At 39.8% G+C, this 17,960-nt stretch overlaps 1 protein-coding gene across 1 annotated transcript; it reads right to left on the reverse strand.

Annotated features, from left to right (window-relative positions):
- Positions 1-9,470: 9,470 nt before the first annotated feature.
- Positions 9,471-13,256, reverse strand: LOC113346197 (MATH and LRR domain-containing protein PFE0570w-like). The gene is made up of 4 exons (XM_026589770.1): positions 11,671-13,256; positions 11,319-11,535; positions 10,501-10,589; positions 9,471-9,851 (listed from the first exon to the last, which is right to left on the reverse strand). Exons 1-4 carry the CDS (start codon positions 13,060-13,062, stop codon positions 9,777-9,779), a joined length of 1,773 nt encoding a protein of 590 aa, XP_026445555.1. The 5' UTR covers positions 13,063-13,256; the 3' UTR covers positions 9,471-9,776.
- Between the last annotated feature and the right edge of the window lie 4,704 nt (positions 13,257-17,960).

The raw sequence follows: 17,960 nt of genomic DNA on the forward strand, positions 1-17,960 counted from the left end.
GACACTGATAGGGGAGCCCTGAGAGATTGTAGATTAACTACTTTCCCCAATATTGTTAATTTATTATGTAATGTACATGCGTTCATCCAGCGGGCCTTTTGACCATTTCGTTTGCTTGATTTCCCAAAAAGTTTGTTTGATTGATAGGTTGAGGCCTGCTACTCCTCGTCCAGAGATAGAAACATGTAAAGCGGTTACGCTGCCTTCTTCTTCTGGTATTCTTCACGCAGATGCAAAGCTGCGCTGCTCCTATGGGTAGTACGGTTTGAGCCATTTAGCATTCCAAGGGTGCCGGAGGACCTCGCCTTTCAGATTGCGAAGATAGTAGGAACCGTTTCCCGCAATGTCGTGTATTATAAAAGGTCCTCCCCATGTAGGTGCTAACTTTCCCCATTTCTTCTCTCGTTGATACTGCGGGATTGTTCTTAGCACATACTGCCCTTCTACAAAATTTCGAAGCTTAACCTTTTTGTTGTACTCTCTCGCTAGTCTCCGTTGATAATTTTCCATCTTTTGCAATGCTGCTTCCCTTTCCTTCCAGGTCGTCCAGTCTCTCTAACATCATGTCTGTTGTGAGATTTTTCTCCCATGCTTCGGTCTTTGTGGTTGGCATGAGGATCTCTGTTGGGATGACTGCTTCAGCTCCATAAGTGAGGAGAAATGGGGACTCCCCAGTGGCAGATCTTCGTGTTGTCCTGTATGCCCATAATACATTGTGTAGCTGTTCACACCATCGCCCCTTGTGTTCGTCTAATTGCTTTTTGAGGATAAGGGCGAGGGTCTTGTTAGTAGCTTCCGCTTGTCCGTTGCTTTGAGGGTATATGGGGGTGGACTTGTTTTTCCTTATTTTGAAAGTGTCGAAGAGCATGTCTATGTTTTTCCCCTGTAATTGTTTACCATTATCGGACACGATTTCCGCTGGTATGGAACCTGCAATAATGTTTTGGAATATGAAAGTAAACACGTCCACGTCTCTGATCCTGGCTAAGGCTTTGGCTTCCACCCATTTACTGAAGTAGTCCGTGGCTACTATCAAAAATCGTCTTTTCCCTGATCCTTCGATGAAAGGCCCAACGATATCTATGCCCCATTTTGCAAATGGCCACGGACTATCCACAGAATTCAACGTTGTTGCTGGTGCGTGTATCTTTTTGGCGAAACGCTGACATTCTTCACATCGTCGGGACATTCTTGCAGCATCTTGTATCATTGTGGGCCAGTAATATCCTTGCATTTTTGCTTTGTCGGCTAGTGATCTCATGCCGCTATGATTCCCTGCGTCACCATAATGGATGTCGTTTAGAATTCGATGCCCCTCTTTCCTGGATAAGCAACGTAGTAACGGTCCGAGGAAAGATTTCTTGTACAGGATCCCATCCCGAAGATCATATCTTCCTACTTTGGAGAGTATTTTCCTGGTTTGTTTGTGATCCGCGGGTAAGGTTCCATCCTTGAGAAACGCATGGATCATCATTCTCCAATCATCTTCGTTGTTGAAATCTTCGTCTTGATTTGCTCTTGACAGGATATCTTCTTCGTCAAAATCGTCACGGATGTCTTCTCCCACCTGATCTTCGATATTTTCTTCCACTGTATCTTGATTTGTAGCAAAGGAAAATTGTGATGCAATCGAAGGCTCGTATACCCTTGTTATTTTGATAGCTTCGATACTCTTGTCCTTCAGCATGGATGATATATATGCTAGGGCATCCGCGTGCCTGAGATCCCTTCTGCATAAGTGCCGGAACTTGATGTTCGGAATTTGTGATGCCAATGTTTGGACCAAGGCCATGTAAGCTGAGAGGGTGTCGTCGTACACATTGTATTCGAGCCCTATTTGCCGTATGACAAGCTGCGAATCACTTGTCAGTCTTACATCAGTTACCCCCATCTCTATTATTAAGCGGAGGGCATGTACGACTGCCTCGTATTCGACGATGTTGTTAGTATGCTCTTTGAATTCTAACCTGAGTGCCTGTACGATCCTTTCTCCAGTTGGGGTGGTGATGACAATGCCTATTCCTGCCCCTTCCTTATTTTTGGAACCATCAACGAAGACTTCCCATTGTCTTTGACTCGCGGGTTCGAGGACATCAACTGGATCCTTGCTTTCCTCGTCGGCTTCTGGTATTCCCCTAATCTCTTCATCGTTGTCCAGGGGAGGTCTGCTAAGAAATCCGCCAAAACTTGGGATTTTTGGGAATGTTGAATTTCATGAATGATGTTGAATTGGTCCAGGTGGGTGTTCCACTTGGCTATTCTACCTACTTTTCCCGCGCTTTTGAGGACTGCTTCCAGTGGTGCTTTGCATGGGACGCGGATGAAGTGAGTTAGGAAATAGGTTCTCAGCTTTTGAGTAGCCCATACCAATGCCAGGATGAGTTGTTCGATCTTCGTGTAATTCCTTTCCGCAGAATTGAGGGTCTTACTCGACATAATAGATAGGTTGTTCTATCTTCGTATTGGTTTTGACCAACACTGCGCTAACTGCTCGTCTTCTGTCGCTGCTATGTACAATGCCAAAACCTCATCAGGATCAGGCTTCTGCAGGATTGGAATTGAAGCCAGGTGTTCCTTGATTCTTTGGAAGGCTTCTTCGCATTCTGCGGTCCATTCAAACTTACTCCCTTTTTTTTGAGAATATTGAAAAAATGTTTGCATTTGTCCGAGGATCGGGCAATAAATCTGCCCAAGGCTGCTAAGGACCCATTGAGCTTTTGCACTTCTTTTAAATTCTTCGGAGATGGCATTTCCACTATGGCCTGAATCTTCGCGGGGTCTACCTCAATACCCCTTTTTGTTACCAGATATCCGAGGAATTTCCCTGAGGTGACACCGAAAGTGCATTTTTCTGGATTTACTTTCATGTGATGTTTCCTCATTGCTTCGAAAATATCTCTCAGGTCCTGGTGGTGATCTTTGCGCAGCCTACTTTTGACGAGCATGTCATCAACGTAGACTTCTAGGGTACTACCAATCCATGGCCTGAAGATAGCATCGACCATTCTTTGGTACGTTTCCCCTGCGTTTCGAAGTCCAAAGGGCATTCTAGTGTAGCAATAAAGGCCATGCGGGGTGTAGAATGTGTGTGTAGTTGATCTTCTTCTGCCAGGGCTACTTGGTTGTAACCAGAATATCCGTCCATGAATGACAGCTCTTCGTATCCTTCCACTGCTTCAACCAGTTGATCTATGCTCGGCAGGGGATAGTTGTCCTTTGGAAATGCCTTGCTGAGGTTAGTAAAGTCGATGCATATCCTAACCCCTCCATTTTTCTTAGGAAACGACGACAGTTGGAGATCCATTAGGGTATTGACTTCCTTGATAGCCTGCTTCTAGTAGTTCCGAAGTGTTTTTCTACTGCCTTATGATACTCTGGTGCAACTTTTATATCTTCTGCCTGAAAGGTGGCGTGCCTGGTTTGGATGCGCAGCTCGTGTTGGATTATTTTCGGATCAATCCCGCATGTCTCCTAATTCCAAGCGAATACACCGCGTATTCTTTAAGTAATTTGGTTAAGGAATCTTCCTCTTTTTTTCGTCCCATTATGGTCCCTACTTTGATCTCTTCGGGTTTTCTTCCGTTCCGTTGATTCTTTTACGGTCTCCACTAGTGTGAACACCGTCTTCGGGTCCCCAAGGACTGGGACGTTCTTTAATTGCTATTTGGTATGTTTCTGTACTTCGTTGGCTGCTGAAGTATTTGCCTCTGTGTTAAGGACATTATCATCCTTTGTCAAGCTCTTCCTTGTGGTTTCCTTGAGGAAAAGGTCTATGGCCTTTTCTTTCGCAGCTTCTTTATTTTTGATCCTTTGGGTTTTTCGCTACTCTTCCTGTTCGTTGTTGATACGATCCCGAGTGGTCTGGCACTCTTTTGCAGAGACCCGATCTCCCTTGATTTCCATCACTTCCTCGGGTATAGGGAATCTGAGATATTGGTAGTAAGTTGCTGCCACTCCCTTGAGTTTACGTACCCACTGTCGTCCAATAATGGCGCTATAGGGGGATGGGACGTCAACCACGCTAAAACGTGTTTCTACTTTCATGGGCCCGGCGTTCACCTGCAACACGATGTCTCCCAATGGATTTGTGGGCGCTCCGTTGAACTCGTAGATGGTGTAATAAGAGGTCATTAGCTGTTCATCATGGAGCTTCATCCGTTTGAAGGCGTCGTAGAATAGAACGTTCATTGAGCTTCCCCCGTCGATGAGGATCTTTTTGAGGTTACATCCGTCCACTGGTAGTGTGAGGACCAAGGGATCGTTATGGTCTTCCATATCTTCTTCGATATCTTCAGTATCGAAGATGATAGGTGTGTTCATCCACTCTTCGTGCTCGTCCACCTCTACGCCATCAATTTTATATAATTCGCAGTGGTCTTCGAATTGCTTCCGTAGCCTCTTTCCTATCTGCGCTGTAAGTGAGGGCCCTGCGGCTTCGGAACACGAGATGGTGTTGATTGTGCGGTTTCCCTCTGGAAGTTGGACTTGCTTGGTTCGTTTGGATCTGTCCTCGGTGACCTCCTTTCGTATGTATTGCTTGAGTTCGCCAGCATCAATCAATTTTTGGATCATTATTTTGAGGTTTTTGCATTTCTCGGTCTGGTGTCCATTGAAGCAGTGATACTCACAGTAATCTTTAGACTTCTCGGTTCTTAGGGGCTGTTTTCCCTTAGACCACGGCCACTCCAAATTTTCCCTTCCTTTGATCTCTCGCAAGATCCGAGCGTAGCTAGCATTGAGCTTCGTGTAAACCTGATCTTCGAATTTTCGATCGTCTTTTCGTCGTTCATCTCTTCGTTCCTTCCTATCTTCGTGTGTCCGTTCCACTGAGCTATTTATTTTGGCCCCGCTGGTTTGTTTTGCGGAATTGGTACGGTGAGACCTCTGTGTTTGTGCCCTCGGGTTCTCACGCTGGATTTCTTCAAGACGAGCGTACTTCTCAATAATTATTCGAAGATCTCCTTCTGTCTTAGGTACGTTTCCGTGGATCTCAACAAATAGTGGACTCATTCGGTCTAATCCCCACTTGTAGCAGTTGATACTTACTACGGGATCCACACTCCCTATGGCTTGGAAGATCTTGTGCCATCTGTTGGTGTATTCCCTCGTGTTCTCCTTGTAACCAATTGCCAGAGAAAAAAGTTTATCCATTCCGGTGTTGACAGCTTTGTTGTACATGTAGGTTCTCAATAATTTCTCTGCGAGTTGATCGTAGGAGTTGATGGAATCAGGTGGCAGGTTGTCAAACCAAGCCAAAGCCGATCCCTTCAGACTTGATGGGAAATATCTACAGAGGACGGCGTCGTTTTGACTCCATCAGGATAAGATACGATTATAATACCGGATATGTGCCGCGGGATCACTAGATCCGTCATAGCATTCAAAAGTTGGGACAGGGCACTTTAACGGAATGGGGGTATTTGCCAGGCGATGAGTTAGGGGCGTGGAGTTAGCTTCTTTCATCACCTCTTCAAGCCTTCCTCCGCCTTGTCTGGCTTTTAACTGCCTGATCTCAGTCATCATCTCATCACGTATCTCCTCCATTGTGCGGTAATATCCCACTTTCTCATGCTCAGTTGAGCGTTTCTTTCTTCGAACTTCACTGTCATAATAGTCTAAGTCTTCGGCGGCATATTCCGGATCGGATGCACTGCTTCCCCTGGCGGCGTTTGCTAGGATGATTCTTCGGTCTCGATTAGGCTCTGGTGCTTTAGAATTTGCTTCGTCCATTTGTTGGCTAGTCTTCGTGCTTTGGGCAATCCTATCTTTCAAGTCTTGGTTCTCCCTAGCCAGAAGAGCTACGACATCTGCGTAGACCTGCTGGCTCTTTTTCAATTCTTCGAGCTCTACCATCAGTCGGTGGGACTGGTTGGATCCCTGATTGGGAGTTCCGGCTTGTACCCCTACGACCATAGTTCCCCCTTCGTCTACTGTGTGTATTAAGGGTGGCCGAGGATCAGCTTCAATTGTTGGTATCTCCAAGTTTGGTCCCCTCGGTTGAGCTTCCACCCGCGGTACTAAAACCACTGGTATGGTTTGATTCTGACCGTTGGTTGACGACATTCCGAAGACTGGTGGATGTGCGGGCTGATGTGTCATAGATTCTTCCACCCCTTCTTTTTGTTGATGGATTTGGTTTGAAACCAAAGTCTTGTTAGCTTCTGTAGCCTGGAGGGCCGCAACAGTTGCGTTGTTCTTTGTGGCTGCTGCTTTGAGAGCCGCGGCTGCAATGGAGTTAGTGTTCATAGGTGAGGTGATTTCCGCAGCATCCTGCCTCTGAGTAGCTGTTTTAGCTTTGTCTCCTTTCTGATTGCTTCGGGTCATGACCGGGGTACTCCTCAGGGTCTCCTTTGATGAGGCTTTGGTTTTTCCTGCCTCTAGTATCTTTTCCATTTTTAATCTTTTTCTGCATAGGGGAATAAATAAAGAGAACCAAAGATATCCGCGAGGATCGGGTTAGTGCCATTCGTATCCGCAAGATTATTGGAATAGAAGGAAATGAGCTGCCCAAGGGTCTTAATAAAAGAAAAATGTAAAGATTCCATCGGTCTAGTTTTTGCAATACAAATCCTCTAATAAACAATCATGGACCTTGTTTTCAGACTACTTTTGAAAAAGAAAACTCTTGAAAAGGCGGATCCGTCGCGAGAACTCATGAATCTGGATTATTAAATCTTAGTTTTAAAAGAAAAACGCCTTACGTGCAAATCTGTGATAGATAGTCGTGGATTTGTCTGCTTTGAAATGGTGTTTGTGAAAATGAAGACCATGAACCCAGAATAAAAAAGGTTTTGAAAGCACGTTGAACCCAGAATAAAAAAGGTTTTGAAAGCACGCTGAACCCAGAATAGGGCACAACCATAACTCGCGTTTAAAGTGAAATCACGGGATAAGATAAATCTTTTACCGGGACAAAGTCCCTGTTTCTAGCGCCAGATTGTGAACACATAAATCACGAAGCCATCCACGTGTTCACAAACAATACTCGCATACATCCTAATTCTAGAATTGTACGTCGTATGCGTAAAGGGGATGATTATATCGATTCATCGACTCGAAGCCTTCGGGATTGTCATTGTCTAGTCGAATATTATCATAAATAATGTTCGTATAAAGGAATAAACCAAGAATCAAGTATAAATGTAAAGCATATGAAGTTTAACGCTGAATGTAAGGTGCTGAAATGTAAATAAGACAGATTTACGTGGTTCGGCACTAAGGCCTACATCCACGGGGCTGGTGTTTCACTATGTATTGAATGGTTACAAAGATAGTCGGATGACTTTAGAGTATACATAGGTCTGCGGAAGTAAGGGGATTACTTACTCTTCCTATTTCTCTCTCCTATATTCTCTTATAATTGCTCTCAATTGGTCGACCCCTTCTCTCTTAGTGGAGAGGGGTATTTATAGGGTTGGAACGTGGGTCCCATTTCTGAGGCGCCGTTGTAATCTTATCTTCTTGTGCTTTGTGCCTATTACGCAGAGGTCTTCGGCATATGCTGCGTCCTGAGCTTGAATACGAAGGATTATCCTCGCCTCCTCCACGAGCCGATTGACACGTGTATATCTCTTTGGTATTTAATGCGGGTAGATGGGTGTCTGCTCGTGTCAGACAAGTGTCTCTTTGTCTGGTCACATCTGTTTCAGCCAAACTTCCTCTCGGCCGTTGATCTGGGATCTTCCTCGGGATTGGGTGTGATAACACCCAAGGGGTATTATCTGGTGCTCCTCTGAGCCATCATACCTCTGTGATCCTCTGTCCCTGACCGTCAGATCTTCTGACCGGTGGCATCTTCTGATGAGATGATTGCTATCATGTTTTGATATCTTGTTTTGCATGCATTCCACGTGTATCTTTCTGTACACGTGGTGGATGATGAAAGGTGTACATACAAGAATGTTTAGTATGAATTTAAGCAAAGAACTTAGAAAAGCTCGATGAAGCAAGTTTTAGTACAAAAAATCTGTTGTAAGGGTACAACTTTTTAATATGCCTTTTCAAATGTCACCTGTGGAGCATGATTTTAAGTCATGGACTTGTTCCTCCAACCCTTTTCACATGGCCATGTGTTGGTGCTCAGATAAACCAACATAAGACACGACTCCTACATATCATGGAAATTTTGTGAGCACCATGTCAAACCATACGTGTGATGTGTGATGAGCATCGAGAGTATATCCTTATTCATTGCCCTTTCTGTATGGCAGTTTAGGCCTCAACACCTTTCAGCTTGGGTGTTCTCAGCGATGCTATTCAGCAGTAGTAGGTAACCAACTAACAACTAAGATCTGACACAAACTTGTGCTATTTTAGCCATTGTTTGGTGTACCGGAGAGAAATGTGTAACAAAGTGCTTTAAGATAATTAGATAAACCTGTCAATCCTCAGGGCACTGCAGTGAGACTTATCTGTAGTTGTGATTTTGCTGGTTTGTTTGTTTGTTTTAAGCTTTGCATGGTCATGGGGACCGTTAAGCTGGTCAATTCCAAGAATCCAAGTGAACTCCATGCGCAGCCTTAAAAATTATATTCGAATTTCCATTGTTGTATCGAGGATAAAGTGAACTTATTTTAACATGCTTGATCAATCTGCCGGTCACACTTCTACTGTAATTCTTTGCCATTTACCTCTTTTCGCAGCAGTATGTTGTTCTCAGATTCCAAAGGTCGGTCAGAATTTGGTTTAAATATTTGGGCTTGTCAAGATAACATATATATAGAAAAATATGAAAAGAGTAATTTATGTAGTTTATTGACATGAAATTCAAAGCGCACCACTATCTCTTTCAACAGGTAAAAAGGAACTACCAAATCAAGCGGAATGCGGAGCGTAATCTGTTTGCTTTTATTTGTACTCGCTTTTATCTGGACCATCTTAGCCAATTTAAGTTATTTAACCTTTACAAAAATTGCATCAACATAGTGTATTACATTTGTGTCGGATAGATTGAAAAATATAGTCAGGTGCAGTATTCTTACCTTCATCATAGCCCCGAAAAAACCATCTAGTAGAACAAAGCAATGAAACAGGATTAGAAACGAGCAAAACACTAAGCGCGTTCGGTTCAGGTTTTTTGGGGCCCTGGAATTGGATTATTAGGGAATAAAACCTAATTCTCTGAAACGAACGGACTTAAAATTTCCGGAATTGAATTCCTTGTTACTTTTGTTAGTTGGTGTTTTTGTGTTACTTTTGTTTTGATGGGTTTTTTGTGGATGGATAGTGACACCTTTGGGGTTATAACTCGCGTACCGATCCAAAACACGCCTATTCTATTGCATCGATGGACCAATGCAATGGAATCCAATTCCGGAGGAAAAGGATTACCCCGGAATTACATTCCTGAGATTTCTAAAACTTAAACCGAACGCGCTGTAAAAGTGATAAGTCAAGGGAATGGTAAACTTCTTGTTCTCATGATTCTACTTCTGTTGGTGAAATCAGGGGGTAGAGCAGGCAACATTGTAGGTGCAATTATCCCACTTGCAGCTGCTGCTACAGCTCCAACAAGCATAAAAGTATTACTTAGAAGAACATGAATATTATAAAATACAATGATGACCATCATCAACTCCAGTCTTTCAGTACTACTTGTAACTAATGTAGGTTAGAAACTCCATTAATTAGCACGAAAGGCAGTCTTATAAATTTTCTACTCCTAATAATACAACATGCAACTTGTATTACCATGGTCAGGTAAGTTCATCTTCCCCTATTTACCTACAACATCTCCTCTGCTAACAAGCAACCTGCACTCCTTGAGGAATAATCTTTTATGCAGGGTCGGACAGCATCCTCTCAAATGAGGGGTCTACCCACGGCATAAATGCTCCTTCATGGGCCACATTCTGCACAAGCATACATTAGATGGAATATCACATTTGTATAACAAGGAAATGTGTATATTTTTCACTAGACACACTGTACTGCCTCTAAAAGGAACAACGAAATTGCTTAAGAATAGACACATATTAACAATCAAGGCACCAACAGGCAGTCCTCCACGCCAGCGTGCAGTAGTATTACAACTAAACATAAGATACCTCATGTAAGCAAGGATTTCCTGCCACGTGAAGCCGCTGCGATCTGTCTCTTTGTAATATCAAAATCTAGACCTCTAATGAAGCCCTCCAGTTCACTCCTACCCTTTAAACATGTTATTTCTTTCTTTCCAGACACTCCACATGAACATACAGAATATAATTTCCCAAATAGACCTTGATGGAGCACATGAACACTCACTTCACATCGAAAAATTTTAGAAGCAAATTTATATTGACTCAGTGAAGTGGTGTGAGTATCAATATTTAAATCAATCATACAAAAACAACCTAACTACTGTGACATGGCCAGAATGACTATTCAAAGAAACTTTAAGTGAATACAAAAAGCTTAAGAAACTCAGAAAGGAATAGAGCTGCAGGTAATAGGCAATATATACAAGAAAAAGTATTCAGATGTATGGCAACTAAGTAGAGACATCAATTGGGAATTCACCTCATTGTAGAAGAATAAGCAACGCAGAAGCAACAATGCTCTACACCCATCACGACGTGCTAAAGCGCGATCAACCATTTCTGAGAGAGCTGCAAAATGGATACCAAAAGTTTTACTTCTAGCAAAAAGGAAAGACCAAGAGTGTACTTTAGTCTGAGATATGCAACAATGAATAATCTTACTAATATAAAGAAAAGAGCTTTTTTTGGTAGGAGACCCCCTAAATTACTTGGTTGTCCCTATTTTTTACATATTTACATAAATACCACTGTTTTGAAAATAGATTAAAAATTTTCAAAACTTATTATCTTTCAAAATATACACGGGATGTTTTTAAAATTTACATATTTGAAAAGCTCTTTCAATTATCTACGTAACGAGTACAAATAAGAATAGTAAATTTTTGTTTTAGGAAAAAAATTCCATAGCTTTCAAATTTGGTATTGTTGGATGAGTAAAATTTTCAAGCATGTGCATCGCACATGTGTCCTTACTTGTATGTATAAAGATAAGAGAAGTTAGATAAGCAAGTTTCTCAAATAGCAAAGATAAATTGGATTCTGAAGTAGCATTCACAAACATGAAACTATATGATACTTCTTCAAAGTAAACATTCTCACAATTATTCATCAACGAATTTGCAAATTGCAACATTCGGAAAGGGAAGACTAAAAAGGGCAAACAAATGGAACCCTATAAAGAAACGTACACTATGACTAAATAGTCCCATAAATTTTGATAACTGATAAGTGACATGATCAATAAGAGAATGTTATGCAGATATATAGTGTCTGAAAGATATGCAAAATCTTTCTTACCAGGGTGGTGATCCAAATAGGAACGGCTTGTTTTCTCAGTGGCATATGATACAGAACGTCGACGTGTCTCCCTAACTCGTTCCAACTCCTTGCGACAGGAAGCTAGTTGCCACTTATCAATAAGCTCCTTCTCATCATATGGCATGTTTATACATTTCTCAAGCTTTTTCTCATATTCCGTACGATAGCAATCAGAACCCATATCATCTTCATCCGTCTTTAAAGTTTGTAAGCAATTACAAAGAAAAAGAAAATGGTTAGTATACGAAACAAAAGACAAAAAGGAAATACAAAATCACGGTGGGACACCAGTTTTTTTGCTCAACTACTGATATATAAACAAAACTCTAACCTGTGAATCACAGGATTTCTGAGGTTTATGTGGGTTTTCCTTCAGGTCTCTGCAGAGCAAACCATCTTTCACAGATTTTCCAAGATTAGATATAGAGTCCTTGTTGTCTTCTTCAAATTGCAGATATTTACTACAAGTGAAACCATTTTTCAAAGACTTTTCAAGAACAGATGGAGTAACCTTGTTATGTTCTCCCATTGGCAGAATTATATCACCTGCTATCACAATCAAGGATCCGCCAATTACTCCCATATTTTTAAGAAACTTACAGTAGCTCTTGTCAGCTGTGGGTGTCAATTCCAACTTGCATTCATCAAGGAATGGATGAAAATCATTGATTGGCATAGACTTCCTCTTGGCACAACTAGGAGATAACAATGGCTCTTCATACTTTATGGAGATAAAGTCCCCCTTCTCACTCCTCATCTCTAGGATGTAAGATTTCCCATCTTCCCTCAAGTTCTTCAAAAACATCTTGTACTGTGGATCTAGCTCATCCCCCACATCAATTCCATTACCAGATTCACCACACATGTCCATATCCAATTGAATATCCTCATTTTCTTTGCCATCATCCACATTAGCATCACCAGGATTAAGCGCATTTCTCACACCAATCCCATTACCACCCATGTTCATACTCATTTCACCGTCCCTGTCCACATGAATATCCTCATTTTCCTCGTCATCATCGCCATCCTCATCATCAAAAACATCATCATAGTCCTCATTTTCTTCGACATCTTCGCTATCCTCATCATCCCCAACATCATCGAAACCCTGATTTTCACTTTTACTATAATTATCACTATCATCTTCATCATTTTCCTTGTCCCAAGTCAATGATTTCAAGAACTTGAGATAGTCAGAATCCCCCACAAATGCGGCATCATTGTGCAACTTTCTTCTTTTATGATCTTTCTTATGTGAATCATCTTCTTCACCATGAAACCTTTTCTTCTTAATAGCACCATACTCTTCAGAACTAATACTGAACTCATCAGAACTAACACTAAACTCATCAGAACTAATACTAAACAAATGCTTTTTCATCCTAATAACCCCATACTCCTCAGAACTACTACTAGACAACTGTTCTTTTTTCTTCCTAATGAAATTGGGTGAACTACTCCTGTAAGCAGTATTTTTGCAAACAATATTCTTGTAAGTAAAACTCTTAGAGCAAGATTTAGACTTGATATGGTCCTTAGAACTATATTTAAATCTTCTTTCAGCTTGTTTAGGCTTCATACGGTTCTTAAAACTAATACTTCTCTTAGCTCGTTTAGATGATTCACCTTTATAACCATAACCAGAATCAGATGATTCACCTTTATAACCATAATCAGAGTCGCTAGATAGTTCCCCTCTTTTAAATTTCGAAAACCTCATTTTGTAATGCCAAGAAATAGAAACCAAGAATCGAAGTGACAAAAATGTTAAAAAGTATTATGTACCTTGAATGTGTTGTTGTTAGGGCATCGAATAACTTGAAAAGAGGGGGATTTTTTTTTTTTCTTTTGATTTGGATAATGAAGATCGCAACCCCTTCCAGGGCAAAAAAGAACAAATGAAACCCTCCCAAACATGCAATAAAGAGAGAGTGATAGAAAGGATCTGAGTTTTTGTATTAAAGTACTTGTACTTGGGTTAGTTGAACGCTTGACTATAAACAGTAAGTCCACCTCCGTTAGTTGAAAACTGACCCAAAAACTTTATTACACGTGTATTAACGTTATATATAAACCCAAAAAGAAAATTTTATTGTTTTTTTTTTCTTTTTTGAGTAACAAAGGTTGTTTTAAAGAAGAAAAATATTTACGACCAAGAAAATGGTGTGCCATACATTACGTATGCACAACAGATTCCCAATGAAATAAAATTTGGCTTATTGAAATTCCATTAAATACATTAGAATCACAAAACCAAAGTGCTAAAGTCTGTTTAATTTTATTGTTACCACCGTCTTGTGATACAGTATAAACGAACCGTCCAAAAAATAATATTTAAACAATAATAATCCAAATATACCCCTAGAAGGGGAGTGGGTTAGTGGCCGGTCCGAATGACGTGCAAGTTATAGGCGTAAATGATTGACAAGGAGAAAATTCATTGATAGCAATCCAAATCATTTTGTACTAAACGACATCATACAAAATGAACATGCAAAGAACTTAACTTACCACTATGAAGTTAAAATAATAAAACAACACGCAAGTTAGCATTTGAATTATTATCAAATAAATTAGCAAGCATGCTGGTACCGTTAATGAGATAGTACTTACATATTAAAAATTTGTCATATCTTAGATATCAGTTCGCATACATATCCTATTTATGACCATAATGTCATCCATGACCAAAATGTCTTATTTTTACATTTGGGTTCTTATCATATCACCGGGAAAATATAAAATCTTAAGGAACTACTCCGAACTTGGCAAGACGGGTAATTCAGTAAACCAAAATGTTTCAACAAATTATGTCAATAAAAGGAAACGTCATATAGTCTGACTACATCAAAGCCAAACTTCGCTGAGCTCAATTCTACTAAAAATTCAGAATATTGGAAAGGCTATTGAGGAGTAGACAAACGAACAACCCGAATATGCAATTAATAATAGTGGTCACCTACGGATAAACTAAATCCGTACTATGACTACAGTTAGATGATAAAACTACGTATACTATATATCAAGCCATATAATTCATATCATAATCAAAATACATAAAGAAGGCAAAAAGAGCTCGTACCCCTTTTCTCTCCTTTCAGTCTATCTTTCAAACACCCTTAATGCAAAATATACACTCTTCTCTAACAGTTAACCGATCAAGACCCATGTTACTATTTCTTTCAAAAAAATTCTAGAACAGTTGGCAGCATCTTCTTGCGATGAAGAATTGATTTGTTGCGTAAATTTGGCTCCCTTTAATAGCTTCTAGACATGCAAATTTTGATTTCAACTATGATTTTAAGAATGGTGATCAATTGATTAAATTATCGATTAAAGATACATGACCAGTCTCTTATATAGACTTGACTCAACATAATATCAAAACAATTACAGGAGGTTTACCGACATAACAGTAAATGCATAACTGTTGTAACAGTTATGACAGCTAATGACTGTAATTAAATCCTAAGGCTAGGATTGATTTCATGATATTAGTCAGTCTAACATCCTCCCTCAAACTGAGGCACGTACAGCAGGCATCAGTTTGTTCTTCAGTAAACTAAACTGAGACTTCGACAGTCCTTTCGTAAATAAATCAGCAATCTGACTGAGAGTGTGAATATAAGAAACCTTAAGAAAACCAGATTTGACTAAATCTCGAATCATTTGATAATCCACCTCAATATGTTTGGTGCGAGCATGAAAAAATGGATTTTCTGTTAAGCTGCCAGCACCCATATTGTCACAGTATAACTTGCAAGGCATAGACAACTAGACAGACAGTTCTTCAAACAAGTAAGAGAGTCATAATATTTCAGCTGTTGCATTGGCCAATCCCCTATACTCAGCTTCTGTAGAGGAACGAGATATAGTATGCTGCTTTTTGGAAGACCAAGAAACTAAATTGCCCCCAACAAAGACACAATAACCTGAAGTAGATATGTTGGTGCCAGGGCAGCCTGCCCAATCGCTATCACAGTAAGCAACAAGTTCAGAGCAATTGCCAGTACCACTGAGAGTAATACCTTGACCAAGAGACCCCTTAATATACCTTAGAATGCGTTTTGCAAGCTGTAGATGAGTTTCAGTAGGGCAATGCATGAATTGACTAACATAGTTGACAGCATAACTAATGTCTGGTCTGGTAAGTGTTAAATATTGAAGGCCACCTACTAAACTTCTATAAGATGCTGCATCCTTCAATAACACTCCATCATAAGCTGAAACTCTTGGACCAGATGCCACTGGAGTTTTGCATGGCTTACAACCTAGTAGGTCATGTTGTCTAAGTAGATCCAGAGAATATTTGTTCAGAGTAAGGAGTAATTTAGAGGCTGAAGTATCAGAAGTAGCTGCAATACCTAGAAAATAGTGTAATGATCCAAGGTCTTTCATGGCAAACTCAGTCTTGAGAGATGAGATAAAAAAACAATGAGTAAGGAATCTGAAGTACCAACAAGAATAATATCATCCACATATACTAAAAGAATCATTCTCTCAGAACTTTTGTGATAGATGAACATAGAAGCATCACATATGGAATTTTTAAAACCAAATTTAAGAAGTAACCACTGAACCTTTCATACCAGGCTCTAGGGGCTTGTTTAAGTCCATATAATGATTTTTGAAGATGACACACATGTGTAGGATGATCAGGATCAACAAATCCTGGTGGTTGCTCCATGTATACATTTTCTGACAGATTGCCATGTAAGAAGGCATTGCTCACATCAAGTTGCCTCATACTCCAATTGTTTGAAAGAGCTAAACTAAGAACACATCTAATAGTTGTAGCTTTAACAACAGGGCTAAATGTCTCTTCAAAATCAATCCCATCTACTTGATGATAACCCTTAGCAACTAACCTTGCTTTATGTTTGTCTATGGTGCCATCTACTTTTAGTTTGGTCTTATAAACCCACTTACAGCCAAGAAAATTCATTGAAGGATGATAAGGGACATGAACAAAATTATTGTTTTCATGTAGAGCTGTATACTCAGTTTTCATTGCATTGATCCAAACATGAAGTTTACTAGCTTCTTTGAAAGTCTTTGGTTCAGGATGGGGTTTATGTAAAGTGGTGAAAGAAACAGGTACAAGGTGTTTGAGTGAGATATTTGCTACAAAATCTTTAGAGAGATGTTTAGTAACATGAATACCTGATTTGGATCTGGTATACATTCCAGAACAAAGGGGGAATAATAGTCTCCGAAGAATCACCAAGTATAGTTGTTGTAGTTACTGCTGAAGTATCATCATTTACAGCTTGTTCTGGAGAAGAAGTAGAAGATATAGTAGAAGCATCAGCATGTAGTTCTGTCATTGGTGGAGAAACTGAAGTAGATGAAGTAGCAAAAGGAAACTTAATTTCATCAAAAACTACATGAGTAGTTACCTAAATCCTGTGAGACTTCAAATCCATGCATCTGTAACCTTTATGATGGATATTATAGCCCAAAAAGACACAAGCAGCTGACTTAGGACTTAACTTGTCTTTTCTATAAGCCACTAAATTTGGATAACATAAACAACCATAAACTTTGAAGAAGGAGTAATCTGGTTTGATCTTGTATAAAGCTTCAAAAGGAGACTTGTACTCAAGAAGTTTACTTGGTAGTCTGTCAATAAGAATACAGTTGCTAGAAATGAATCAAACTAAAACTTCTTAGGAAGAGAAGCATGAAAGGATAAAGTATTCCCCATTTCTGTGACATGTCTGTGTTTTCTCTCTGCAGATCCATTTTGTTGGTGAAGATTTGGACATGATATTCTTAATGCAATACCACTGAGATCAAGTAATTCCTTAAATGGTCCTTTAATGAGTTCAAGAGCACCATCACATTTAAAATGTTTAATCTTGACATCAAACAGATTTTCTACAAGAGATTTAAACAGCTTGAAGCAATGAACACTATCTGATTTGTGTTTCATTGGATAAATCCATGAAAATTTTGTACAATCATCCACAAACAAAATATAATACTTATATCCAAAATGAGATTGCACAGGGGAAGGTCCCCAAACATTACAATGAACTAACATAAAAGGAGTACTAGAATGATTACCAGCAGCATGAAATGGTAAACATTTATTCTTAGCTAACTGACAGGACTCAAAAACAGATGAAGTTGTTTTTGTAGATAACTTGATATCAGTAGCTGTAGTAAGCTTATTGAGAATCTTCTCAGCTGGATGACCTAGTCTTGAATGCCATAAAGATGATGAAGCAACTAGAGTAGAAAAAGCTTGATGTTGAGAAGTGAGTTTGTTGAGTAGCAGCATTTCCATTAGACTGACCAGAGATTATTGGGTAGAGTCCATTCTGCATCTTTCCTCTAGCAAGAATAAGATTGCTCTTCAAAGACTTTATTTCATATCCCCAAGGATAGAACAGAAAAACACAGTTATTATCTTTAGTAAATTGAGCAACTGACACTAAGTTGTGTTACAAATGAGGCACATAAAGAACTTTGTGTAGGTCAAATTTCTTAGCAGAAGTAGTTAATGTAGAAGTACCTACTAAAGAAATAGGAAGTAACTTACCATCACCAACCATCACTTGTTCTGTACCAGAATGTGTAGAAGAATTTTGTAAAATCGATGGATCATTAGTC

Source organism: Papaver somniferum, unplaced genomic scaffold (genome assembly GCF_003573695.1).
Source record: "Papaver somniferum cultivar HN1 unplaced genomic scaffold, ASM357369v1 unplaced-scaffold_99, whole genome shotgun sequence".
Taxonomy (NCBI): domain Eukaryota; kingdom Viridiplantae; phylum Streptophyta; class Magnoliopsida; order Ranunculales; family Papaveraceae; genus Papaver; species Papaver somniferum.

Coding starts and splice junctions, on each gene's coding strand:
- LOC113346197 (XM_026589770.1), bottom strand. CDS start 13,062: ATGAGGTTTTCGAAATTTAAAAGAGGGGAACTATCTAGCGACTCTGAT. Junction 11,536..11,670: donor AGAAATCCTGTGATTCACAG/GTTAGAGTTTTG, acceptor CAAACTTTAAAG/ACGGATGAAGATGATATGGG. Junction 9,852..10,500: donor GCTTATTCTTCTACAATGAG/GTGAATTCCCAA, acceptor ATGCTTGTGCAG/AATGTGGCCCATGAAGGAGC.